The 27,784-nt window shown below is 42.5% G+C and overlaps 1 protein-coding gene across 3 annotated transcripts in view; it reads left to right on the top strand.

Annotated features, from left to right (window-relative positions):
• Positions 1-21,897, top strand: part of NPHP1 (nephrocystin 1) — a 47,539-nt gene extending 25,642 nt beyond the window's left edge. For 2 of the 3 annotated variants that reach the window (XM_048482121.1, XM_048482114.1), the window contains exons 13-20: positions 1,253-1,363; positions 2,249-2,331; positions 10,290-10,366; positions 11,018-11,117; positions 13,284-13,396; positions 16,980-17,053; positions 18,189-18,233; positions 20,787-21,897. In XM_048482121.1, the coding sequence (XP_048338078.1) occupies positions 1,253-1,363; positions 2,249-2,331; positions 10,290-10,366; positions 11,018-11,117; positions 13,284-13,396; positions 16,980-17,053; positions 18,189-18,233; positions 20,787-21,059 (876 nt within the window). In that variant the 3' untranslated portion in view covers positions 21,060-21,897. The remainder of the gene's footprint in view (positions 1-1,252; positions 1,364-2,248; positions 2,332-10,289; positions 10,367-11,017; positions 11,118-13,283; positions 13,397-16,979; positions 17,054-18,188; positions 18,234-20,786) is intronic. The other variant, XM_048482130.1, reaches the window with a different exon arrangement.
• Positions 21,898-27,784: the final 5,887 nt, after the last annotated feature.

The following is a 27,784-nucleotide window of genomic DNA, read 5'->3' as shown; positions in this document are numbered from 1 at the left end:
AGTCCAGCCGCTGATGCCCCCCCCCCTTTCTAACATCTGTGGACCCTGCTGTCTCTCTTCTCCTCTTTTCTTCCCCCTCTTCCGTTAGGGGATGTTTAATAGGACACCATCGATATACTGATGCTAGAACGCTGCATTTTAATGGGGTTGGTTTTAAGTATATAGAGCCGTTATTTAATGATTATTGATTTTATTGTGCTCTATCTATTTGTTTGTTCACCGCCCTGAGCCCTTCGGGGGAGGGCGGTTTAGAAATATAATAAATCATCATCATCATCATCATCATCATCATCATCATCATCATCATCATCATCATCATCATCATCATCAAAACAGCAGAACACACACACAGTCCTAGGAATATAAGCGGTTGTGAAGGGATAGGTCTAGAATAGATGAGGGAATTGGGGAAGTACAGGTTATAGTCACCTGATCTTGGAGTGGAATGACCCAATGAGCAGAACTGAGTGACCTGTGCTTAGCTATGGAAGAAGAACCGTATATTGTGGAACAATATCACAGACAGAGAGGAGTCCAGAGATATTGAACAAGGGCTACTGGGTGAAAGGGCTTCTTATAGGGGAAAAAGGGACCCTCGGGGTCATGCAGAGTGACCCAGGGCAAAGAAAAGTCCTGCCTTCCTGGAGAAAGACAAGAGACAGACATCAACCTTAATGGTTGGGTCTGTTATCTAATGGGTTGAGACATTAGCTTGATGTTCCAATCCTGGGAGTGCCTGAAAGGAGGAAGGTAGTTGATGAAATTACGGCTATAGAACAATGACAATGCAAATGAGGTGGTGGTTAGAGCGGTATTAAACAGAGGAAAAAGCATTGGGTTAATACAACACTGGGCAGGCAGGCACTTTAACAAGTCTCTGCAGGGGTGTATGGTCCAGGGCTGGAGATGGGAACACTCTCCAGGGCAGGAGTATTGTATTTGCTTAATCCCTTCAAGAAGGGGATCAGAAAGGCATTATACAAGGCTGATTTGGGCATGTCCACGCACATTTTTGCTTACTGTGTGTCCTTGTGGGTACACTGAGTTAATGCAGAGAATGGGCTCCTCATTTTGGCACTGCACTGCTGGTGCTGGGCACCCCAAGCATTGGCAGAATGGATAGAGGCATCAGAGTCTTAAAACAGAACCCCTTCCCCACACAACATGGGTTGGTCTAACAACAACGCAGTATTTTAAGAGACTCTTGAAAGCAAATGCATTATATCTGCATGATTTTTCTTTAATTTTATAGGTAACCGGCATCTTACCATGCCTGCTTGATGGTGATTGTTTTGTCAGATCCAATTCTCCGTCTCCAGATATTGGTATATTATTTGAACTTGGGATCACTTATATTCGCAATGTAAGTTCATGTGTGTGATTCATTGTGTGAAACAGTGTTAGGTGACATGTGGAAAGTTTTTGTACAAAGGGCTCAGCTTCATCATAACCCACAGGAATGAAGCATGAGTTGGCTTCAGTATTAAAAGAACGTCCACCTCCCATGGAAACTGGCGTTTTAAAAAAAACATTCTTTGCCATCCTTCTGTGGAAGGACCTGGCAGCCTCATCACAGATGTACATATTCAGAAGTAAGATTTCCAGTCATCTGAAACTTAAAATAATAGAACCTCATCCTCCCATAGAAATATGTCTCCCACCCATGGAGTGATCTGGCAGCCTTCTTGTAAATGTGCACGTGCAGCAGTAAGTAAGCCTCCCATGCTGCAATCCTAAGTGGCGTTCATCCCTCTAAGTCATTGGCTGCTATGAAGTGGAGAAGCATAACTCAGTTTAGGACTGCACCACCAGTTGTTTAAAACTTCGAAGACTGTGAACAAGAACTAATACACAAAAATGATTTTGATGGGTTTACATATTGTTCCTCTCTGAACTGCAGTGTTTTATGACAGGCCTCTGAATCTGGCATTTTGTTGAATCATTATCTGTAGAAACACCTTTACCACGAGGACTGCTGTAGGCAGATCTGAGTATGCACACTTGAGTGCTTTGGTCATAGTAGCTTCTGGCAGACCAATCGCCTCCACTTCTAACCGCTTTTCTTTGTATCATGAAAACCTCCTTGTCTGAGTGCCAAGTGGGCATTCCCTGCAGACAGGCAGGGTTGTGAGGGGGGTGAAGATTCTGCCACTGCTTTTCAGTAGCTTCTTGGGCTAGGAGACAGGCATGCGGGTACAAGACTTGGATTGCAAGTGAAATAATTGGTTTCCCTCAACTTATTTTCTAGTCAACAGGTGAAAGAGGAGAATTAAGTTGTGGCTGGGCATTTCAAAAACTTTTTGACTCCAGTGGCATTCCAGTCCCCTCCAAGTAAGTTTCTTGACTAAAAGGGGAGGGGTGGAGGTGACATAAAATAGAGCCACAGGGCAAAGAGAATTAAAGAGGCTCATGCAGTTGGTGTGCCTGGAGCAGGTCAGGAGTCACAGCTGCTGATTGCATCACACTAAACTACAAAATATAGTGCCTTATTTATTGTCCTGCCTGTGTAGAGTCTATGCCAGGAGTCACACCTTACAAATGTACTTGTATTTAGTGTAATACTTTGTGGAAGGGGGAGATGTGTTCAGCATCGGCTACAGAGTTAGCTCATGTTAGTAAAATGTTAATCATTTGCTATGGTCATCAGAACAAACGGTGGTGGTGTTCCTGCAGCTGCCCCTGCTGTGTGAAGGGGTGCATTGAAAATAAGGATCTATGACTGTGGTTTTGATATTATAAAAACTGCATATCTGGGGTAATTATATTATTATATATTATATGAGAATGACAGTTTTGGGGATGCCTTTTTCCCATTAGTATTTTCCAGCTCCAGAAGAGAGCAAGTAGAGAAGATCACTGAGCTCTCAGGCTTCTGGGTGCCCTCTGTTTGTGGAAGCTGCACAGAACTTTCAAATGAAAATATCACACAGTTCTTCCCTTTACTTGTGTAAAGAAAGACAACTGTGATATGGAGAATGGTCGGACTGCCCTTAGTTAAAGGCAGGATTTTTTTTTTAAAAAAACAAAAGCATGACATCTGGATTGGTTTCCATGCATGGATCCTCTGCCAGAGAATTCTTGGGTATGCTCTAGTTTACACTGGTGAAGGATAAGTATGCTATTACATACCAATGTGACAGAATCCCTCATAACTGAAGGTACATCAACAAAGCATCAAGTGAGCATACATCCTATTCTGAAATAGGTTTTCTTCTTCAGATAAATTCAGGGATGTGGGACATTAATATTATAGATGACAATGAGGTATATTACCACAAATTACCTATTACAAAAAGTGTATTGAAAACACTATTTCAAGAGAAGCCTCAACTTGGAGCAGGTGCACAGTTTTATGTGACAGTTGTAACTATTTAGTCCCATGTTACATACCTCTCAGCAGAGTATTCTACATGTAAATTCCTCTGATATTATTAAACATGCAAAAATGGAAGGTTTGGTTTTTATATCCTTAAAAGTAATTAAACCTCACCTGTCCACATTCTTATGAAAGAAAGTACCACTGCTAGTTTCAATAAACTACCGGTATAGGTTTTAAAAACTTTGACTGGAATCCCTCAGAAACAGATTAAAAACTCTGTTAAATGTGAGATCGTAGCATACAAACTACAACTCTCTTAAAGACTCCAGTCGAACTGACCTGCAAAGGCCTTGGTATTTGCAATGAATGGTCTTCCTATTGCATCTGGTCTAACAAGAAGTAAGTTACTTCTTTTAAAGCCCTCCTCCACATATACACACGCGCGCGCACACACGATTTAAATATGTAATATGTGACGATTTAAATATGTAACACCCAAATATGTAACACCCATTATCAATAGCTGTTGGAAGAACAAACACCAAATGAGAGGTCCAAGACACAGAATACAGATTACATTTTAAAAATAATGCAAACTTGCACAAATATGTTATGTACTTTTCAACTTATAAAATGAATTTCATACGTCAAGTAAGATCTAAGTTGGAACTGAGCCCATATATAGCAGATAAGACTTACAGCCCTATCCAGACTGGGCTGGCAAGCAGGGACGGTGCCATTCTGGCGGTGCCCTGCCCACTCCAAAGGGCTTTTCTGTGGCACATGAAGCCCCAAAAGCAAAAATTCCCCACAGGGGAAAGCAGAGATGTGCCATGGAAAATGAGGCGTATCTCTGAGGCTGGCTCTGCCAGTTCAAGGGGACTGAACAGGCAGTGAACACTGACTAAGGTTGGTTGTGCTCCCGGGAATGCCCCTGCTATGCTGGGAGCGCTGGTGTGGAGCTGGGCGCATGGCTGGATGTCCCAGGGCCCCTCAACAGCCAGGCACTGTCAGATCCCCCCCCCCCCAACCACACCATGTTAAGTGACTCAGGGAGGGCAGATCCATCGGTGTAGGCCTGCACTGCCTCCAGAGAGGGATTCAGCCCACTCCCTGTTGATTGGGCTGCCCAGCCTGAATATCCATTCCATGTAACATAAGGAGGTGGAATAGATGTTCATAATATTGTGGTCAGCTTTATTATTTTTATTTATTTATTTATTTGATTTATAGGGTGCCCTTCCTCATCAACAGGGCAGCTCACAATAGTCCTACAAATATCAATAAAATCAACCATTATCTGAATACACCACCTTCTCCAGGATCTTGCCTCTGGTCTATAATTTGACATTGCCTCTGGGTCCAAGGAGGGCCGCTTAAGAAGGGGGCGGACCATATCCTCTTTCAAGGCTGACAGCACCACTCTCCCTCTTAGTGAGGCATTAACCACCTCCTGGACACATATGGCCCTCCCCTCCCAGCTTTAATTAGCCACAATGGGCAAGGATTCAGGGAACAGGGGGTGGGCTGGATTCCAGCAAGCAACTTGTCCACATCCTCAGGTGTCAATAATTGAAACTGGTCCCAGGAAAACTGACTAGATGGTTCTCTGGACACCTCCATAGGACCACTCACCCTTCTGAAGTCCATCTCTCTGCGCATGTCACCAATTTTATCCTGGAAGTACATAGCAAACACTTCACAGCTGGGTCCTAGGGGAGGCGTCATTGGTGCTTTCCCAGTGGGGAGAAGCAGCCCATTTACCATCTGGAACAACTCAGCTGGACAACTACTTGTGGATGCAATGATAGCAGAGAAATGATCAATATCTGAGTGGGTGGAAAGATCTGTAAAGTTCTTTGTTCTCTAAATTCAGTATATGGGAAATCATTGAACAAAATAGGATGAATGGGATGAATTGCAATAGGTTGAATTGTATGAAACACATGAATTGCATGTAACACCTGAAATTATTGCTTTTATAGGTAGATAATATAGATATCTTACAATACAATATCTTCCTTAGTACTAATTTAGCCTGATTTTGTTTCATGAATGATTTTATGTGTACACCGTCTCCTTTGTGCTTGTTATTTAAATGGTAAGCAGGGACATTTTCCAGTTTATTGCTTAAAATTCATGGTTTGGAGACAGTACTTTGTAATATAGTGTAGAATGTCAAATAAGGTTTCCTGCTAGCACAGCCAGTTTTTTGCAAACTCATGCTGCACCTGCTACTACTAAACATTTTAAAAAGCATTAGCTTTATTGTCCTTACATCAATTGCAAGCTAAATAACAAGCTTCCATTTTAGACATAAATTGAGTGAAACAATGATTGGTATCCAAAGGATCTGGTATCCAAAGGAGATTTACAGCCCTTCTTCTCTGCCGCAATTCATCTCCCCAAATAGCGTGTCTTGAGACCTGAAGTGAAGGGGGTCCTGCTAAAGACATGTGCAATATGTAGCAAGAGATGCATCTAGGAGAAATTGGCTCCTTCCGTATTGCACACAAAAATTCTTTTCACTCCTGCCTCCAGTATGAGCTTTTTGGATGACCTTGGGCTGCTGAAAGGGGAAGCTGGGGAGGATCCAACTCTGTAAACCCTCTGCATTGGTGATTTATAGGATCCAGTACAGGGCTCTTTAGAATCCAGCTAGCTGCAGCTATTTATTATTTATGTATTACATGTATCCCATGTTTCTTTACAATGGGGATGCTAAACAGCATTCATTATTCTGCTCTTATCCATTTTAACCTCACAACAGCCTTGTGAGGTAGGTTAGGCTGCGAATGTTTAACTTGCCCAAGGTTACTCAGTGAACTTCCACTGCTAGGGGATGACTCACACCTGGGTCTCTCAGATCCTAGTGTCAAACTTTAACCACTGCATCACACTGATTTTTGCATGGTGGATCTTGCTGAATAGCTGTAAGCACCCAATACTGGGAGAGTCACGTAAGTTGCATGGTATTGGGGTATCCAGTGGTTGCTGCCAGGCCTGGACCCAAAGAGTCATCCTTCAAAGGTCGAAGTAGCTCTGAAAACGGCCCTCCCCTTTGCATTTTACTGGCAGAAACCAATATTGGAATGATGGCAATAATGTGGTTGCCTAGCAACCCCCACAATGGCCATTGCACTTCTTTCTTAGAGGTACAGGTACTGCCTCTGTCATTTTGTGCTTTTTAAATTCCCAATCTATTTTTTCTTAGTTTCATTTTTTTTGCAAACCTGGGATTTTTCAAGTTTGTGGAAAGATGTGTCTCATCTGTTCATGCCTCTAATGTCTGAATTTAAGTATCCACAGATTTGGCCATGTTAATTAGATATATTTATAGCTGATCATGGATCTTTCACATAACATGTAGCTGAGTCTTCTCTGTCCTCTTCCTGTCCAGAAGCTTATTAAAGACAGCCTTATTCACAGTTACCTAGAACAGTACTACCTCTAATAAAGTTTTTCTGTGAAAGGCAAGGCTGAACCTGAGCTGACTAATGCGCCTTAATGATGACCTTTCAACAGTCAAACCTTTAGTTTCAGGTTCCAGGGACTCAGCCCAAGAAAGTTGCCTTTCAGATATATTTTCTCACCATACTACATGCCTTTGAGCTGGGTTTGAATCATACCAGAACTATTCATTTCTGTGCTTTTGCCAAACATGTCAAAGAGCCTGGATTTAAAACTGAAACTTGATGTCACTTGGTATATATTTAGGCTCTTAACAGTTTCTGCAAGTGGTTGGACTGGCTAAACGAGCACATTTTAAATGTGGCTTTTGGATAAACCAAACCCAGAGTGTCTTTTTTCAAACCATCTTGCATATGGGTGGACTTTGTGTTCATCAGTAGTTTAGTATTTATTTATTTTGAAAATTGTATATGTTGCCTCCCCCAAGAACCTGTTGAGGCAGCTTCCATTCTACTGTTTCCTCAGCCTTGAACAAAAGCTTATGCTGAAGTCATCAAAGGACCTAAAATAAATGAGAAAACAGTGGTTTTGTAACATTTTTAGTTTGTAAATTCCTTTGAAATCTTTAGTGTTATCCAACCTGACAGTGAGATCAGATTTGTCTACGCAGTCTAAAATGCACATTACCCATTTTAATATTCCATAGTCTAGTCTAGACCTTCCCTCTTTTCCTGTGGAAGAGTTATCACATTTTCCCAGCACTGGATGCTTTGTACACTGTATCTGTATGTCTTCTCCCTGAAGGCACAATATCATATTTTAAATATATTAGTGTAGTCAGGTGTTGCAGGCATCGATTATTCTCTGTCTGTGGTCTGATCAGGGATGAGCAACACCAGGTCTCCGCCCTGTCTCACTTCTACAGCAGCACCATTTGCTGAGCTTTCAGTTTTTCATGATGTTCTCTGCAGTGGCATGTTCCACTGGTCTGTGCCCCACAGTTCTGGGTAACCAGCACTGATGAAAAGCAACATTTTAAAAGCAGCAGGGCTATCCCCTGCAGAAACTTTCCCATGAGCTAGTGTTACTCCTAGTGCTTCACAAAGGTGTTTATCAATTCACTGCTGGTGGGTGCATTTTTCATTCTGGTGGAAGGGCAGTGGTTTTCCTGACCTTGTGCTGATTTCAGGAGGCAAACAACTTGCTGCTTTTTGATCCTTTCTGAAGTCACTGAGATAGGGATGAACTCCTGTTTAGCCAAGGAGGAGAGGGATGCTTGTTCATGTTTTCACACTGGACTTTAGATGTGTTCAGAGCACATTTGAAGTTGTCACAGTCTTATTATCTCTACCTCGTTTCACATAAAAACCTAAAAAAATTTGTAACTTTATCCACCATTTCCTCCTTTCCCTCCCTCCACATGCTGCTCCACACACTGCGCTTGACACAGCCTGGTCTGGACTAGACAACATGGAGGAGGTGGGGCATGTTAGGGGAGCAGGAGGAAATGGCTCCTGGAGTTACAATTTTGCTTAAATCTTTATGTGGAAAAGGGTACATCAAGGTGGAGGATCAGTAGAAACATTACTTAGCAAGCTACCCGATTACTTAGCAAGGCCCCCCAAAAGTATGTGGAAGTATTTAAATTACAATAGTCCTGCAGGGGATGGGGAAGAAAGTGTCAGGTCCCCATCCCCATTACTACATCTCCTATTCCTATTGCCTTGTACATTTTTTTTGAGGGCCACAACAGTTCTACTTGTGGAAAGCTGAAGTCATGTATTGTTTGGCTCTTAAGTTCATACCACCTCTACAGACCTGGAAAGTGCCTGGTGCGCATGCCATATTCACCAGGAGGTTTTTGTCCCTCTCCTTGCTCCACCATTGCAGCTGCTGTGTGATGTCCAACGCACGAAGAAGCAGGTGCTTGTTTCAGATTATCGCTCCTCTTTAATGCAGTTGGCAGGGGCAGGTGCTGAGACTGCAAAACATTTCACCGGCATTTATCACTAAATACTGGTGTCAACCTTTATGGGAGATTTCATAAACATGCAGCTCATATTAATCACTGGTGTACAGGAAATGATACTGAACAAATTAACACTTCTTCATTTGACAAGCAGTTCCTGGAACAAGACAGCACAAATTATAAGATAACCCAGTGACAAAAAACGTTATAAATCCTCTTTATTCCATTCAGAGGAGGTAATTAAAGCTGAATTGTAGGTCAGGATGCTGTTAGAAAATGTGATTTTAAGCAAGAGCCAGTTTGGGGAGTTGCTGCCTTTGGATAAGCTTCTTCACTTGATAAACCCATATCTAGTGCGGGTTATTCTCATGAGCCCTTCATATGGGATATTCTCATGTCCTATATATGAAGAACCAGGTATAATTATGTTTCTGTTGCCATGGGACTCATTTCTGTGTTTGCATTCATTTATTTGAAGTCCTATTTGGGGCTTGAAATGGCTTTTAGAACATTGTTCTCCCCTGCTTCGTTCTCCCACAACAGCAGCCCTGTGAGTGAAGGGCCAAGTTCACTCAGCAAGCTTCCATGGTAGAAGCAGGAATCTTCCACTCTGTCCACTACACTGAGGCTGATTCATTCAGTCATGTTCATCAATTTAATGGTGGTTCTCTATCCAGAAATAGTGGCTTGCATGTATGACTGAACTATCACAGATCTTAACAGGCAGATGTATTGTATTACCCTCCCCTCCCCTGGTTTTCAGCAGCATTGGTTCATAAATTTAGTTGAAAGCCATCAAATGATAAGAAATAATATATGTGTGCACGTGGATTGATCTGTCCTCAATAGACTTGTGAATTCTGGAATAATGGAGTCTAGGAGATAGGCGCCTGAGAGTCATCAGTGTGTTCCAGTCTTTAAGATTCAAGTTTTCTGAGGAAGGCAAGTGTTTGTATGTGTGCTTGCATGCACACATTCCTTTCTAGAGGATTTCAGCTTTGGTATATAGAGTAGAAATACAAACGAACATACCCCAAGTACTGTAGGATGCACAGATTTGCTCACGTATCATAAACTGCCTAATAATATGAGTAACTTTTGTATTGAGTGGATTTATGAAAAGCAATCTAATAAAAATCCCATCAGCCTGGGCTCATACAGATTGATGGATCCATTATTGGCTTGTCTTTCATAAGATTGTCCCCAATAAATAATTTACTTGCGTTACCTGGCATTTTATTGTATGTATTTGGGAGGATTTGTGCTTACCATAGCACTTTGATACACAAGAAGTTATGTATACTTGTCTCTGAGTTTCTGCAGTTGTCATAAGAAGAATGCCTTTTGAGAATACATGTCTGAAGAAAGGGACCTGTGTAAGTCTGTAATTATTTATAGAAGAAATATGTTAATGTTCATAAAATCTTCAATCGATACTTATTGGATTTTCTATGAAGAAAACCTCCTCAAGAAATGTCCTTCAGTTTTAAATAGGGTAATTCAGAAGAGGCAACGTATTAACTTAAATCTCTTTAATGTAAAAGATTTTTTTATTTTGTTATGTGATGTGGTCATTTATATATTTTGCAGAACATATGAGTTGCTTCTGAACGGTGGGACCCCATATGAGAAAGGGGTTGAGGTAGACCCATCCATTTCAAGAAAAGGTATAACTTATTTCATTTTTTAACTGTAGGCGGAGGGTGGCCTATGCATTATGTTATAAATCCTCAGCTTAAATTTATCTATGAAAACCTGATGTTGCACTGAACATTGTGCAAAATTAACAGTGTCCTCTGCTCAGATGCTATTCTGAGAGTAGGGCCCATTGAGTAGGTCTGAGGAGAATTCTGAGTAGACCTGCTTAGAGTGTCACTGTTCAAACACACCTGTTCCCATTATAAGCTTACAGTGAAGCAATAGGGGAAGGAAGGGGAAGAAAGTGTTAAATAAATAAAATATTTGTAGAAGTGTAGATAAACTCTGGCTGATTGTCTGGTGTGCTGTCAGGACATTTTAAGAAATTCGCTGAAAGAAGAAAGTGCAGCAGCATTGCGTCAATATACGGGGAAGTAAAGTATTCAGGCTGTGAAAGGAGGCGGGAGGAGGAGGCCAGGCAAGCAATGTGTGGAGAGTATCAAAGAGGGAGAAAACAAGTGGGAAAATAACCAGTGATTAGGGTGAAGTTCAGCCAGCTAGGTTGTGAAAATGCTGGAAAGAATAAAAGATTCCTTTTGAACTATTAAAAGACGCATTATATCTGATTTCCAATCAATATGCTGCTAAGTTTTTCTTTCTTTTTTCTTCTTTTACTAAAGCCAGCATTGGTGTTTTCCATCAAATGGTAGCGCTGAGGAAGCAACCTCAGCTCCTAGTGAAACTGCGGTCACTGAACACACGGTCCAAAGACATATTGAAGTAAGCAAGGAAAATTTGCAGGAGATATTGCATGCTGAGTTCTACTGCATGTTGAGTTCTAGTGACTTAATTTTCTCTTGTCTATAAAGTTTCTATGTATGCGATGTCTGTGAGGTTGCTACTGGTTCAACATTAATTTAAGATCTCTCCTTGTCTTGCATATCATCTGACAAATACTTCTGAAGTTGCTGAAATGCTGTTGTGTGTCAGCTATTAAATGTAAAATGCCAGTGAGTAAAAGAACAAAGTGCCCCAAACCATGAGTCAAAAGAGATGACAAGAAATCATGGACCAGTTATTCTAGTGCAGGGGTAGGGAACCTGCGGCTCTCCAGATGTTCAGGAACTACAATTCCCATCAGCCTCTGTCAGCATGGCCAATTGGCCATGCTGGTAGGGGCTGATGGGAATTGTAGTTCCTGAACATCTGGAGAGCCGCAGGTTCCCTACCCCTGTTTAGTGGAACACATATACAAAATAACGATTTTACCAATGAAAAAGTGCGAAGGTCAGACTGTAATCCTCTGTGATTAGTTCTTGAAAGACTTGATTAGTTTGTTCTTGAGAGACAGATGTCAGACTGCCAGAATGAGGTGGGAATTCTCTTGTTTAACTGTAGCTTGATAGTTTTATGAGAGATTCCAAAAATGGTATTAAGCACCATTAGTCAAATAGCAGCTGTAGTGTTAAATATTGAAATCAAATTCCATTGACTGTTAAATGCCTTCAAATATTTGCTGATTATTTTACATGAACATTACAGAAGATACTTCATGGAGGGATTTTTTTAAGCTCTAGTTTTGGCCTGGTTATAAAACAAAAGGGGGGTGCCAGTGTAGTATAATGATTAGAAATGGCAGACTCTAATCTGGAGAACCAGACCTGATTCCCCGCTCGGCATGAGTGGCAGACTCTAATCTGGTGAGGCAGGCCTATTTTCCCCGCTCCTCCACATGGTGCCTGCTGGGTGACCTTGGGCTAGTCAGGGCCCTCTCAGCCCCATCTACTACACAAGTGCTTGTGAAAGGATGGGGAGAAAGAGGAGATTTTAAGGCTCTGAGACTCCTTTCTGTACAAAAAAGAGGGCTATAAAAGCCAACTCTTCTTCTGCTGCATCTGAGGAAGAGTACAGAAGAGGCGGACTGTTTCCTACCCACACTCTCATATCTGCACCAACTCCTCCCTCCTCTTCTGTTCCTTACCCAGTGCTATAGCAGAGTGTGGATACTGTTTAGATCCTGCAGTGAGGAGCCAAAGCAGGTGAAGGACTGCAGACTGAACCTTCACCATAAAAAGTTGGAGTAGGACCTAGACTTGCTGGCTGGAGGTGCATCACTCTTCTTCTAGCTCAGGGGTAGGGAACCTGCGGCTCTCCAGATGTTCAGGAACTACAATTCCCATCAGCCCCTACCAGCATGGCCAATTGGCCATGCTGGTAGGGGCTGATGGGAATTGTAGTTCCTGAACATCTGGAGAGCCGCAGGTTCCCTACCCCTGTTCTAGCTGCTGCTGCTGCTGCTGTGGCTAGTTAACATACGATACCAGCTATGTCATAGACCAGGGGTCTACAACCTGTGGCTCTCCAGATGTTCATGGACTACAATTGGTCATGCTGGCAGTAGCTGATGGGATTTGTAGTCCATGAACATCTGGAGAGCCACAGGTTGCAGACCCCTGTCATAGACTCTGAATATTTTGAAAAGATGTCTGCTTTCTGTGGACTTGCGCCTCTGTCTTCTACTGTGTGAAACGATCTCATTCAAAGGGCAGTGTATCTATCACAGAGAAGTAATGCAAGCTTAGGAACTGCTTTATGCAGTGTGCATCTTCTTTGTTTGGACCCAGACGCAAGTGGCAATTTTCAGCTACCCCCCTTCCCTGTTGCAGAACCTTTCATGCCATTCCTTGGAGCCCCATTTCCCAGGACTGGTGTTTTGTGAAGTTCTGCAGGCTGCAGTAGGAGCTAAGGGGACCCAGTAAAGTTCCAGGCTCCTATTGGGACATTCAGTTTGAATCCATCCCAATATTTTGTGGCTTACCTCCCCATACAGACACCTCGTGTACAAAGGAAAAAATGGAGTTTAGTAATAAAACACTGTAATAATATACATTTTACTGTAACAAAATACATTTTTCGTTAAAGTTCTTTTTTTCTTCTCATTTTTAGCTTGCTGCCAGAAGTATTAATTGGCAGTATGTGTTACATACACCTCCTGCTGTTTTATCGGCAAATTCTGGGGGATGCGCTCCTCAAAGACAGGCTAAACATGCAAAATGCAGGTAAATCTGGCAGCTTTTCTGATGGGAAATGTTTGATGTTTCCAGAATGAAGAGATGCTGTGCACAAGAAAACAGTGCATCATCTTAGTGATTGTACCTTTCAGCTCTCATGAACCAGGGTTAGTTTAATTTCTGTCTTGCGTGGCTTATCTATTAAGTGATTCTGAGTAGGTACTCTTGAAAAAAGTGCTTTGTGGGTTCAAAGATCTACCTGGTCCAGCATCCATTGCAAGAATTCTAGCAACCAATAGTTGGTAGATGGTCTTCTAGAGAATAGCCTGTGGGCCACTGATATGCTATAACCTCCTCTCTGCCTCTCTTTGTTTAAATACTGGCTGACAACAGTGTTTCTTAACCAGTATATTCAAATAAGGGGATGATATTTTTCTTTCAGTGGCCTGTGAGAGAAAAGATGCAGAGTAGAGGTGTGCACCATTTTTAAAAATATTTTTCAGGTTTGGGTTTAATAGTCCCAGAAATGTTCAAAACCTCCAACAGCTCTGCCCCGCTGCTGCGTCCAAGCCCATGTGGAGGTTGGAGGCAACAGCACAGAACTGAATGCTGAGCTCCAGGAGTTCAGTGTTCAGCTCTGCCCCACCTGTGACTTTGAGGCCCAGCCAGCAGGTCAGTGGGAGGGGACTTTTAATGGTGAGACCAAATGGGACTGTAGAATGCTGAAAAAAAATTGACATCATAGTGAATCCACTTTTGGCTCCTTTAAATTGCTGTCATTTTTTCGGGATAAAAATGTGGTATTTTTCAGGCACTTTGGCTTTTGCTGAATGCACCCCCTCACCCCCAGTGCAGTCTCTGAGCACAGTCTGTTCATCACATTTTACTTCCATCCTTTCTCCAAAGAGCTTGGGACTAAGTAGATCTCCCCGCACTCCCCAATACAACAGTCCAGCAAAGGAGATTAGGCTGGGAGAAAGCAAGAGCCCCTTAGACACCCATTGACACGCACTAGTGGAAAGAGAGACAGTAGCTTCAGCCCAGGTTCCAGAAACAGTACAAACAACAGATGAATGGAATACATTCCTGTTCAGTGAGGCAAAATGCCCTTCAGTGTATGCTTGTGGGTATTTTCAGTAGGCCAGATACTACCCGCCCCCGTCCCCGCCATTTCAAGTCAGGTAAATAGCATGCGCGATGGGGTGATACACTTTATTTGTTCAAGCTACAGAAGTTATCTGAATCCCAGACCCATGCTGTGTGCTCTGTAACTGGTAAAGATGTTTCCTTGTAAAAAGCTGTGTTGCATAATGGCTGACCCCTCAGAATAATAAACAAAGGCTTTGGTCCCACAGTCCCAGTCTGAAATTTTCATTATGCTGATTCAGTCAAACTGATTGGAGACAGACAACACAAAACATATTGGTTACTTAAACCGTAACCTTTGTCTGATCTGTTACTGGAAACAAACTAAGCAAAAGCTCTTTAATAATTGTTTTAGTTCCTGTTAAGTGCATCTTATTGCTCCATTGCATGTTCATTCCTCTGTTAGCCTACAATCAGGCATAGTATTTCTGCTGTGTTATGTTATTATGTGTACTATTTATATGTCAGTACTAGTTATATTGTGCTATGAAAGAGCAAGGTGTTCAGATGAGAATTGATCTTGGTGTGTTACTGAGGGATCCGATGACAGCTTTGCTTTGCAATTAACCGTAATGTGCACTGAATTCAGAGGACTCTGGACTCCATGTCTGCTTCTGCACAGAAACAAACAGAAGATGACATTGTTTGTCTGCTGCCACAAAAGTGGTGCTCTAAGGAGACCATGATGGAGGACAACATCCTTTTGGAAACACAAGTTTAATGGAATATGCATTTGGCTCCTCAGCCAATTTTTGGTTCGGTCAGTGTTTAGCTTGAATCAGAGGATGTGATGGATTGGTATCTGGTGGAGAAAGAAAACTCTCACAGAAAATTCCTTTTAACAGTTTGTTATGGGCACGAGCTGAGTTTATGGATGAGCAGAGATTTGATGCTTATTGTTATAGCCCTTTGACAATAGTTCGCAAGTACTGAACTATATCCTGTGGTTTCAGCTTTTGTATAGAAATCAGATCACTTTAAATGCCTTTAAGTTTGACAGAGAGTTTGATATTATTTGTACAGCTTCTTGCTATTTTGTAGCATACAGTATCTAACATGTGCTCTGGGCTCAGACTGCTAGATTTTTAGTATGTCATTTGGTGTATAAGTAGTCCTGGACTTGAAAGGAAATCCATGCCTGCATCTGAATAGGATGTTATTTTTTGAACATAGATGAACACAAATTCTTAAAAAAGGAAACTTACTGACTTCTTTTATAAGATAGTCTGTTAACCTGCAATGGCTGTGGTCACACTTTGCGCCCCAAAGACAAAAACATTATTTTTTCTAACACCTAGTAATAACTCTGGAGCTGAATCCTACTTTACATTTTGCACAAATACAAATTACTTATCAAAGTAAAAGGTGCACGGGTGTAGAATTAGATATAAGTTCTTCTTAAAATACACTCAAAAACGCTGCCCCACCCCTGTTCTTTTTAATCGCGCATTTGATAATGAGGAGGCATCATGAAAAAGGCAACATTTTGGGTAGCCAAGGAACCCAAAATGCTATGCAAAAAATAGGAGGAGAAAGCAATTGGCCAGATAGTTGAGGATGGGCAGGATAAACTGGGTGGGTAGACAAGATGGGCAGATGGGGGAGGGGAAAGGGAGAAAAGAAAAATTGGGTGGGTGACGGGGATAGACTTTTTGGTAAGGAGGGTGGAAAATGGCAATTAGAACAGTGAGTAAGATAGGCAGAAGGTGGGGTGGGGGCAGCCTTTGCAAAAGTAGAGACAACTGAGGATGGGATGGGATTGTTTCTTCCCATATGTCCTTGAAGGCCCGCAACTTGTTATTAGTATTACACACCAGTGGCTAGCACAGCACATCACAAATCACCCACAAGTGACTCCTAACTACAACGACAGCATAAAAATGAACTGGGTGCTAATCAGAACTAACAGCTGTATGCTGCAGGTTCTGAGAAAGCAAACAGTAGGCTGGGGGGCCAACTTGGTTTTTTTTTTTTTTTTTGCCCTTCAAATGCTCAATGGAAATGAACAATCCTGCCTCATAAAATGTAGAAGGGGAAAAAGCCAAGTGGGTCTCCAATTGAAGGGCATTCCAGGGGCTGTATGACACCAGAGGAAGTCCTGTCTGTCATAACCACCCCAGCATATCTCAGACAGTGGAAGGGTAAAAAACAGCTTCCAAAAGGGTTCTTGTGGGAGCAGGCAGTCTTGGAGGTAGTTTTAAGGAGTATCCTAAATTAATAATATAGATACTTGCTTACAGATGTATCTATTGTGCTGCATAGTCTCTTCCCAGTGGTTGTTGAGCACTGTAGTGGCAACATAGTCCTTGTCCCTTTATAAACTCACCAACATTTTTGTTGTATTTTAGACTGTCCCCATTGGATATTCAGAGTTGCAAAAGGCTGAGAATTGTGTTTAAGTACATCCCAAATTGTTCCTGTCTTCGGTAAAATATCACTAAATCATACAAAAATAACCAACGTGTTTTCCATCTATGATCTGCAGATTTGATCAGCCATCCAATTTTGACAACTTTCCCAAAACTCATGGAGCAGCCTGATGTTATGGATGCACTTCGGGTGGGTGAAACAGATTGCACGGTTAATATGAATGGACAGTTCTGACAAAAGTCTATTTCTTGCCAGCAGGAGTGGATGGCTTTGCATATTTCTGTCCTACAGAGCTGTTTTAAGCAGCTGCTCTGATGATGTAAGGCTTGGGCAAATATGCTGGAAGCAAAGTAAACAGAAATAGAAACGCTTGTTGTCTCTCCAGAGTCTGGACATTTTTTTAAAAAAAAGCAGGGATAGGAGGGGTTGGAATGCTCTTGGAGGGTGTGGTGTACTAAAAAAAAGCTGAGAAAGGTTTAACTTTCCAGTGGCCACAACTGACAGAGGAATTTCTGGTTACATTCCCATTACTCTAATAAAGTGGCGGAGCAGAAACATATAAGTTCTTTGCATATGGCTGAATATAAGACGCCCTCAAGTCCTCGAATCTGTGTGTGGCATGACTCACGAGGATGAGGAAACTGCAAGCTGGTTGGTCTGGGGACCGCATGAAGGCAAGGGAAAGCTGTCTCCCCAAATGCTGTTTGGCATCTTTACTACCACAGACTGTGGCTTATAACCTTTCCAGGAGCACCTGTTTAGCCTCTGTTGGAGAGTTGGAGACTGCTGGACTAAATGCATAGTTGGTCTGATCCGGTGTAGGCAGTTCACAACAAAAGTCAACATGGTGTGGTGAATGTGAATTCAGAAAGGATTTGGGTTATGTTTAGGTAGGGTGAGGATGAATAAGGAGATTTGAAAGCATTCAGATATTTTTTTAAGAAGTAAAGGAAGAATAACTATGGACCCTGCCTTCTGCAAAGACAAGACCCATAGGCTTAATTTACACGAACTGCAGATTTGAGTTGTACATTGGTTGACCTCCCCCCCCACCCGTATTACTCACACACCCGTTCAACAGAGCTGTGCCTTCATAAGAAGGCTCTGAATTCTCCTTTCTTGCAGGTTTTCAAGGGGAAGGTGGGCTCGCATCTGTCTGCTGTTACATTTACACAGGTGTGGTCTCTTCCTGTTCAGTCTTGATTTGGAGACCCAATTTGATACTTTTGTGATTTTGAATGCTTTTTTCACATGCATCTTCCCCCTGTTCCTTTAAAAATGTTAATACTTCAACTGATATAGAATCTCTGCTCTTTCTTTTCAGAGTGCCTGGGCAGAAAAGGAAAGCACACTAAAGAGATCTGAAAAGGTAGGAGAGCAAGAAAGCTTTTCCTGTATTAGTTACATATTATAGTGGGGTGGGGCTGAGAAGCCTTGTGGGAGAAGAACAATCTCTGCTTCCTCAAATGTTGTTTATCTTTTTTTAATCCCCCCTCCTCCTCCCAATGCTCTAGCTGCATTCCATCCCCTAGTCTGCTTGCTGTTTCCTTTCTTCCCCTGCTTGCCCACCTGCCCGATCTGGTCTCATTTTCTTCTCCTTCAGCTATTTGCTCTTCTTGCACTCCCTCCCTTTCTTTCCTTCCTCCTCTTCCTCTCAGCCCAATGATATGTTTTTCTCCCCTTCCCCAGGCTCTTACTGCTTCAGTTTCCCTTCCATTCTCATCTGTCCCTCCCTTTCTCTCTCACAGCCTCTCTGACCCCTCTTAATCCTTACTGCCTCCCCCCCCCCCCAACTTCTGTGTTCGGTACTCCAGCTCTCCTTAATCCTGGGGGGCACAACAATCCAAAATGCCACCTATTTTACTATTCACACACCCCTAAAGCCATAGATGGACTAGAATAAACTGAAGCTGCTACTGATTTTCCGTCATGCAGTTTTATTACTCTGCAGGGATGGATATGCTGAACATGAGGGGGAATGATCAAACAATGAAATGAACTGATGCACAGAGAGGACTAGGAAAAAAGTAATTGGGGGAGGGGGGTTTCACATGATGATACCCTTGCTCTGCCGAGCAGAGATGACATACATAACTATTTACAGAATGTGTAGCTGCTGGTTATCCTCCTGCCTCCCCCCCATGTAAACAGAAGACCTCTGCTGATTTTTATCGTATTTTTCATTAAAAGATTTTAATTCCACCTGTTGCCCCAGGTAGTATCCATGAAGTCACTGACCATCAAAGCAGCAACAACAATAATAACACAATGGCAAAATAACAAAATGTATCACTAACAACAATATCACAGATCAGCAGCTGAAAGAACAATAATGAAAAACCAAGATGTCATAAAAGCCCAGCTGGTAGCTGATCAGTTGTATGTAGCCTAGGCTGGAGGGCATGTGACTGCTTTAGCCATGAGGTCTCTGTTAACCCATAACCTGCAACATTAGACCCAGTTCATGATAAATGCCTGCATTTTTTCTCTGTCCACTCTCCCTCATCCCCTTCCCCTGCTTGTGTTCTCCTTTTCCTCCCCTCTCATTCTCTTTCCCCTTAAAACAGTACTAAGCAAAAGCTTATTGCAATGCTGTGAGTGATATTAAGTGGGACTACAGTTTACCCGTGGGCCCTGACTCACCAGTTGAAGTTGAAGTCCTCTATTTTTATAAATTTATATCCTGCCTGTTTATTTCCTCCCCGCCTAATCTATTCTGGCTTTGCAAACAGATTTCAAAAGTTGTTCTAACTGCATTCTTAGCAGGTTAGCACATGAAAATACATGTAATTGAAGGGTGCCATTGAAGGCCAAATTTGCACCTTGAGTTCCTCTGTGGTTTGTAGTATCTTTAAACAGCTTCATTTGATAGTCAGCTACTACTTTTCCCTGAAATGTGACAGCAGTTATATATGCGCTGATCATATCCAGAATGCTGTAAATGTGGCCCTTGATTATTTGAAACTACAGATGGGGCAAAATGTGGCAGCATATTAATTAAATGGTTCAGATTATGAAGAACATATCCTGATGGTCCCCAAAGAACTTCATCAGTTGACAGTTCAGTATGCTGGTTCTCATATTTGAAGCCCTAAAGTGTTCCGAGGAGGGAACAGCAGCTTGGCATACAGCATGATCTTGTCAGATCTCAGAAGCTAAGCAGGGTTAGTTCTTGAGTGGGGGACCACTAAGGCAGATTCTGCAGATTCTGCTTCTCTCTCACCTTGAATGCCCCTTGCTAGGAATACCATGTCAGTTGTGACTTGACAGCACTTACGTATGTAAAAGACCTGAAACTGGATTGCTTGAAAGATCATACTCCATGAGCTTTTCAGTTAGGCTTAGCCTCAGTAGCCCTACTCCTGTGCGATAAGTAGATGGCGGTCAGAGACAGGACCTTCTTTGCTGTGGCACCTTATGTGTAGATCTTTTGTGCAGTGCCCCTGATACTGAACCTCTTGAGCTTTAGATGTAGGAAAGGAAGGACTTGCAAAGCTGAACTGCTTAGGTGGGTGACTGGAGGAAATGGTTAAAGATCTACTGCTTGTGTAACTGGTTTTGGCATTGAAGCTGAGAATTGATTCTTAGTTTATGTGCTTACAAAAGTGGTTGTAATAGCCTTCCTATTTAATTATGGTGTTATATAACACTGTGACTTGCTTTGAAACCTTTTTGGAGAAACATTATCTAAAATGTCAAAAATAAATTTAATTTTTCCAAGCATGTAGTTAATTTATATGTTCTTAAGTCTTTCATTCTGCTACTTTCCCCATTATTTGCAGTTTTACATTCCAGTTTCAGATATTTTGTTTTAAACATTGCCGGTCACCTCAAACATTTTTAATGGAGAGGCAGCTAACAGACAGTTTAAATAAATCAAATTGGAGAGCAATGCATTTTCCTTTCTTTTTCTTCTCCTCAGAGAGATCAGGAATTTCTGAAGTCTGTGTTCACCCTCGTGTATCACGATTCGGTGTTCCCTCTGCTTCACTCCCTGCTCCTTCCTGAGTACAGGTGGGCAGAAGAAGAGTCGGAAGGCACCCGTTGGCGAATGATTGCTAATTTCCTGAAGCAGAATCGAGAAAGAGAGGGCGCTCTGTCCTCACTGCTGTCATCAGAAACCCTTCACAAGGCTTTTGACATCACAGAGATTGCATATGATTTCCTAGGAAAGGCACAGAAAAATAGTCCCTGAGTTCAAATACATTTCAAGATCCTGGATCTCTGCCAGTTGCCATGCTAATAAGAACAGACTGAACACATCAGAAAGCACAGCCAAAAGGGTTTTGTGTTTTTAATAGATGGGTTTTAATTTTATTTTTACAACCATTTTATAATTGTATTGCTCTTCTTTATATCATGTTTTTAGGGTATTTATTATTATTTTTATAAAGTATGTGAAGATATATAAAGTAACTCTTTGATAAAGCTCTTCTGCTGAATTTTATATTAAGCTCCTTCAGAGAATTTTCATAGCATTCCCTTGTCTTTTCTGGAGTCTTTCTTGCAGCACACGTTACATTAATGTTGACATGTATTGCTAATCCTTAATATTTTAGGAGGTGGGTGGAGAATGTCAGAACATTCAAGCTATTCCTGCTAAATCTTTTTAAGAGTTCCCAGATGTCTTTGGTTAGGAGCCAGATATCATCCTTATGTGAATGTGAGAATTGATTCCATTGTAAACCTTGTTTGGAACATTGATCAGTAGCCAAAGAGACATGGGGGGTCCTTGAGAATTGCTGGTAAATGTGAGAACATATTGATAACTGCCTTTCAAAAATGTTAAGAACTACTGACAATTTTGTTCTTTACATTTACCTTACCATCTGTAAAGAATATGACAAATTAGCCAAAAGCCAACTAAGCCACGATCCTGACATATGTATGATATGCTCAGTGTTGATATGCAGTCAACATATGGGATCTCTACTGCATTTTGGTCCTCAGCCTTGCGACTGAGATAATAGACCAACTGATCAGTAGCAAAGGATGTCTATTTTTAGGTGGGGGGAGGGGATAGGCTGCATGGCTGCAGATCTCTGTAGGCCATGAAGAAAGGGTAAAATTAGTCATTAAAGCCAATAAAAATTGCTGAAACTAACCGCTTTTGGATGCACACTTAAGCGTGGTGAGAGAGTTTGTGCGTATAAGCGAAGCTGGGGACAATAGTTAAGGGTCTAGACTTTGTGAAGTGGCTAAACTCCCATCAGACTCAAGGCAGAATGGTCACAGCTGAGATACCAGACTAAGGTGTGTCCACGCTCCTCGGGGATCAATGGCCACATAAGCAGAAGAGGACAGACAGTTCCAAAGGTGATGGGGTGGATCCAAGCTGGTCACCATACACAAGTGTCACTAAAAATTGCCATTCTGGCATTGTAAGCAGAACTGTTCTAAGACAGGAATGTTGGGCATTTTCTTTGCAACATATTCCCCTGAGATTATTCTGATATAAATCTAATTGAAACAAGAGGCTAGAGCCTACAACACAGTATGGAAATAACTACCATGTAATTATTAAAGATCTTTATTTAATGAGTCCAAAACATAAGTAGAGCCATAGCACCTAAATCGAAAAGACTACTTCAGCAAGGCCTTGAGGATTTTCTACCATGCAAGTGGGCTTAGCTCAGTGATTGACATTGCACAACTGCACCAGCAGAAGCTGTTTTTTCACGGCGAAATTGTACTGATGCTAGCACGAGGAATATCCCAGTGCAGCCTGGAATTCTCCATGGTCCTTGTAGCTGCACCGGCTCTGCCCTTGTGTTGCACTGCCATTTTCCCTTTTCCCTGCGACTTTCAAAAACCAAATTGGAGGTTCTTTTGAAATGCCCCTGTGTGACTCCGCTTGCCTCTGTGTGCTTCCGCTGTCATGCAAACACCATGTAAACTGGGGCCATTTTTTCTGCGTCACTGCTCTGGTCTGCCCCACCAATCAACAGTAGCTGGGTATTTGACAGAATTGGCACCCTCCACCCCCCATCGTCTAAAATCCATGTGTGTTTGAGATAATCTGTTCCCTCCCGTTCGGGGCACTTTCAACAACCCCCCCCCCCTAAAATCCACTGTTTCTCCCTCACACCCTGAGGTCATGCAGAAACAGCAGGGGCATTACGTACTAGCCCTGCCTCGATTCTTAGGAAGAATTGGGAAACTGTGTGGAGTCAAAAACTGGGAAAACAGCACCACGGCACATAAGATCCCCGGGGCATTATGACTGTGCAAAAATGGCCAGAGAATGCTGGGGGGAATAAGAAGAAGCAGGAGGAGGAGGAGTTGGAGTTGGATTTATATCTGCTCCTTTTTCTCCTATAGGAGACTCAAAGGGGTTTATAAACTCCTTTCCCTTACCCCCTCACAACAAACACCCTGTGAGGTAGGTGGGGCTGAGAGAGCTCAGAAGAACTGTGACTAGCCCAAGGTCACCCAGCTGGCATGTGTTGGAGTGCACAGGCTAATCTGAATTCCCTAGATAAGCCTCCACAGCTCAAGTGGCAGAGCGGGGAATCAAACCAGGTTTTTCCAGATTAGAGTACATCTGTTCTTAACCACTACGCCACTGCTGCGAGGAAGGGGAATCTTAAGACTTCGGTAGATAAAGATAGGTTGGCTGTTGGGTGGGAAGGAGATGTGGTTGATGTAAGTTGGCTGGAGAGCTTCATGTATGGTGGTATAGAAATGAAATACATAAAAATAATAACTCTAGATTAAGAAATTCCTAATGGTTTGAGGATGGAGCCTGGGAAGATGTGGTTTAAGGAGTGGAGGGAACCCAGAGGGGTATAATACCATAGACTTCACCCTCTAAGGCAGTCATTTCCTCTAGAGGAACTAGGGTTGCTAAACTCTGTGGGGGGCTTTCATGTGTGTAGAGGTCGGCCAAAATCACAGCTGCTCCAGGGCCAGATCTAGTTTTTGAAGGGGGGCAAAAATACAAAATGACAGCCTTATATATATATTTTTTCTTTATATATATTGATATCGTCCACACATATATCAACAAATTTTAAATGACAGAACAAATTATGACTTCTATGACCCGTTAATAGATAATAACACTTTTACATTATTGTATCTATCTAAAATGTTTGAATATTGTCTCAGGCCCTCTGCACTCATGAAAACCCAACCCGATAAAGTTTTTCAGCCTAGCCTTTTCCTGGACTTTTTAAAATACAGCACACATAAGTTTGACAAGAAAAGCACCAAGCACATCTCATGTGTCTTCACAGCTGGACAAAGTACAGCTCAAGGAAATTTTAATCTGGTAATTATGCTGCTAGAAACTGAAATGGCTAAACTGAAGCTATTGTACTTTGGTCATTGGAAAAGACAACAACGCTAGGAAATGTTGAAGACAATAGCAAAAAGACCCACCATGAGATGGGGTGTCTCAATCAATGAAGCCACATCCCTCAGTTCGCATGACCTGAGCAAAGTTGTTAGTGACAGGATATTTTGGAGATCAATGGTTAATGTCAGAAGAGACTTGATGGTACACAACACACATGAACAGGCCCTCTGCTCTCGTCCTCCCCCTTCCCCAAGATGTGAAATTGGGTTCTTTGGGGAAGACCAAGCCCATCAGATGAGGGGGCAGGTTTACTCAACATCTTTGGCAAAGCCAAGTATAATACAGCTCCTAGTTTTAAAGTGTTGGGGAGAGGGGCAAGCAAAGAGCCCATCATCTTCCCCTTAATTCCATTCAGCTCCTGGCTGCTCCAGGGATTGCAGCCCCTCAGTGGAGCAGAAGGTTGCGAATGGAAGCGGGAAAGGGGTCATCAGGCATTCTAAGCTGTCATTGTCCACGAGCCCCCAAAACTCTCTTCCCCCCCCCATAAGTGTTTAAAGTGTGTCATTGTTGTTGTCGTCGTCATTTAATTTAGTTAAATATCAGTTCTTTAGCTGGTTGTTGTTGGCCTTTCATTACAACTTGAGCCTCGCCCAGAGGCCTGGGACATTGAAATATATTGGCATAGTATTTGTGCAGATCCCAGCAGGGCTGCCTTCTGAATCTGACAGATGTTGGATTTTGTCGATTTGAAGATGTTTTAAGTGCTGCCCTACTGTTTTCAAAATGGCACCCAGGGTGCTGATTACCACTGGGACGACCTCAGGTGATTTGTGCCGTAGTTGCTGAATCTCAATTTTCAAATCATGGTATTTAATGACTTTCTCATGTTCTTTTTCAACGACCCTAGTGTCATCCGGTATTGCTAGGTTGATGATAGTCACTTTCTTGTCCTTGATAACTGTGATGTCTGGTGTATTACGTGCCAACTTTGTCTGTTTGGATTCAAAAATCCCACAAGATCTTGACCTCATTTTCTGTGACTTTCTCTGGGCAACATTCCCATCAGTTTTTAGCATGTTATAATTCTTGCATAAATTCCAGTGGATCGTCTTGGCCACTGAGTTGTGTCTCTGTTTGTACTCAATTTGGGTGATCATTTAGCAGTAGCTGAGGGCATGATCTTCCGTTTTGTTACAATCTGCACTTTGCATCATCTGAGGATTTTTCAGTTCTGGCCTTGATTGTATTTGTCCTAATTGCCTGCTCTTGAGTGGCTAAAATCAGTGATTCAGTTTCCTTGTTGAGAGTTCCAGTTGTTAACCACAGCCAGGTCCTTTCACTGTCCATATTGTCTTTGAGGTAGACCATAAAGAAATGGAATCACTGATTATTATTCGATTTATTATTCTGTCCTTTTCCAGCCAGAGCTGAGCTCAGGGTGGCTTACACACATAATTTAAATACAATTCATCATAAAGCTGGTTTACAATAACAACATTCCATAAAATATTGCATTAAAATTAGAATATAATTTATCCAATGGTGACTAATTAGGTATCCATGACAGATCTCAGCACAGCTTAAAGACTAACTGTCCCCATCACATCATAAATCACATTGTTGTTTCGTCGGAAAAGGGAAGGGGGATAAAGGTGGGGGGGCAGAAAGATGGAATAGACTCACCGCTATCTCAACCAAGGGCTTGGCTCAGGGCTGCCTCAGCTCATGGCCTCAGCCTAAGCCCTCCCCCAGAAGTCTCGCATGCCCACAGGCTACCAAGGCCACTGTCAATGCACAGTCCTTGAAAGAGGGGTGGGTTGGACGACAAGGAATTGGAAATTTTTGCAGGTGATAGATTGGAAGGATGCCTTGGTCAGGGGAAAGAGGAAAATGAGTGAGGCCAAGAAAAGTTATCTGGAGGTCCAAGTCCTTGACACCTTTGAACACCTCCACAGGAGCCTATAGCTCCCCCTCCTCTTTACTCACCATAGTTCTGCCTAACAACCACAGCTTCTGCCTTACCCAGGGCTGTGACTCCCCCCTGAAGCTTGGGTCTCTGTCTCTCCCTTCCTCCCACACCTCTTAGTAGCAGCCTAATTGGGGGAATGAGGCACGTGTGCTGTAGAATTAGCCATCTCTGCTGGGCAATTGAACCTCCCACACCTAATCTAATTGGGGGAAAGGGGCATGTGCATAATACAGAATGAGTCATTTCTGCTGAGCAATTAGCCTTCCCCACTTCCTAGCAGCAGCCTAATAGGATGAATGTCCATTCGTGGTTCAGAACGAGCCATCTCTTTCAGACAATTGAACCTCCCCCACCTCCTGCTGCCACCCTTTTCTGCCTGCCCCAGTTCACCCCCTAGATCTGACCTTAAGCTGTTCTCCAAATGACAGAGGCCAGTTTCCCTGGAGAAAGTGTCTGCCTTTGAGGGTGTACTCTATGGTATTATACTCTGCCAAGGCCACTTTCCTTCCTAAAACTCACCCTCCCAAAACTCTATCCCCAGATCTCCAGGATTTTATTAACTTGGAGCTGGCAACACTAAGGGGGAACTGATTTCTGTAGCTGGGAGATCTCCAGGTTCCACCTGGAGGTTGGCAGCCCAAGCAGGAGAAAAGGAAGCAGGCAAGGTGGCAACAGTATGGGGATTTTCAGGAAAGAAAGAAGTAATAATGAGGGAGAGGAAATGAAAATGCCTCCTGCATGTCCTTGCAGATCCCCACTTACACATCTTAATTGTTGCTATCTGAAAAATATGAAAAAATGAGTTACACAGAAAACACAAGCTTTGTGTTTAATAACATAAAATACATTATTTGGTCAGAACAAAGGGTCACACAAAGGATCAATAATAATATAGATGTAATTCCAGCTAGATGCTCTCTTCTTCCTTCTGTGGCTACTGGTTAGAGAGAGGTCAGTTCTCCATGAAATTTTCAATACACCCCGCCAAAGAGCACTGCCCTCCACTGGAAACAACTTGCTGGTGGTCCCTGGCCCAAGAAATATCTGGCTGGCTGATCAGAGCCAGGGTTTTTTGGTTTGGCCGCAGCCTGGTGGAACTCTGTCACAAGAGACTCGACTTAGTTCCACATGGCCTGTAAGATGGAGATGTTCTACCAGGCCTATGGTTGAAGGCAGTGATGGTTCTACATCAATTGGCCTCCCGCACTGGATCCTCTAGAGGTTTGTGTCCCCTGCTGTTGGCATGAGTTTGTTTAAAAATCATCTAGGTTCTAACAGACGAAGTAGATAATATTGAGCCAGGCTTGGTGTAAAGCAGCTTCACGTATTCATCCCAAACAGCAAACTCTGGGAGTTAGAATTTGTAGAAAATAATAGGGAGGTATTCTTCTCTCAGCAGTCTTTCCTGGTTTATCTATCAACTGTACCAGAAGAATCCCTAAGTGTGCATTTCATAAACCTATTAAGGAAGGGGGAAGGAACTGCCCAGGTTTTGCTGTATTTCCAAAATATTGAACTACAGAGAATTTGTCTGTTGTTGATGTGGTTCCTATTTCCAGTAAATTACAATAATCTTCCCTCTATCTGGCTCTTCTACCCAGCTACAGTGACCAAATAGCTTGCTTTTGCCAACTTCACCTGTGGAAAATTC

Source organism: Sphaerodactylus townsendi, linkage group LG01 (genome assembly GCF_021028975.2).
Source record: "Sphaerodactylus townsendi isolate TG3544 linkage group LG01, MPM_Stown_v2.3, whole genome shotgun sequence".
In the NCBI taxonomy this organism is placed as follows: domain Eukaryota; kingdom Metazoa; phylum Chordata; class Lepidosauria; order Squamata; family Sphaerodactylidae; genus Sphaerodactylus; species Sphaerodactylus townsendi.
Note: the sequence above shows the minus strand (reverse complement) of the source record. Positions and strands in the feature narration are given on the sequence as shown.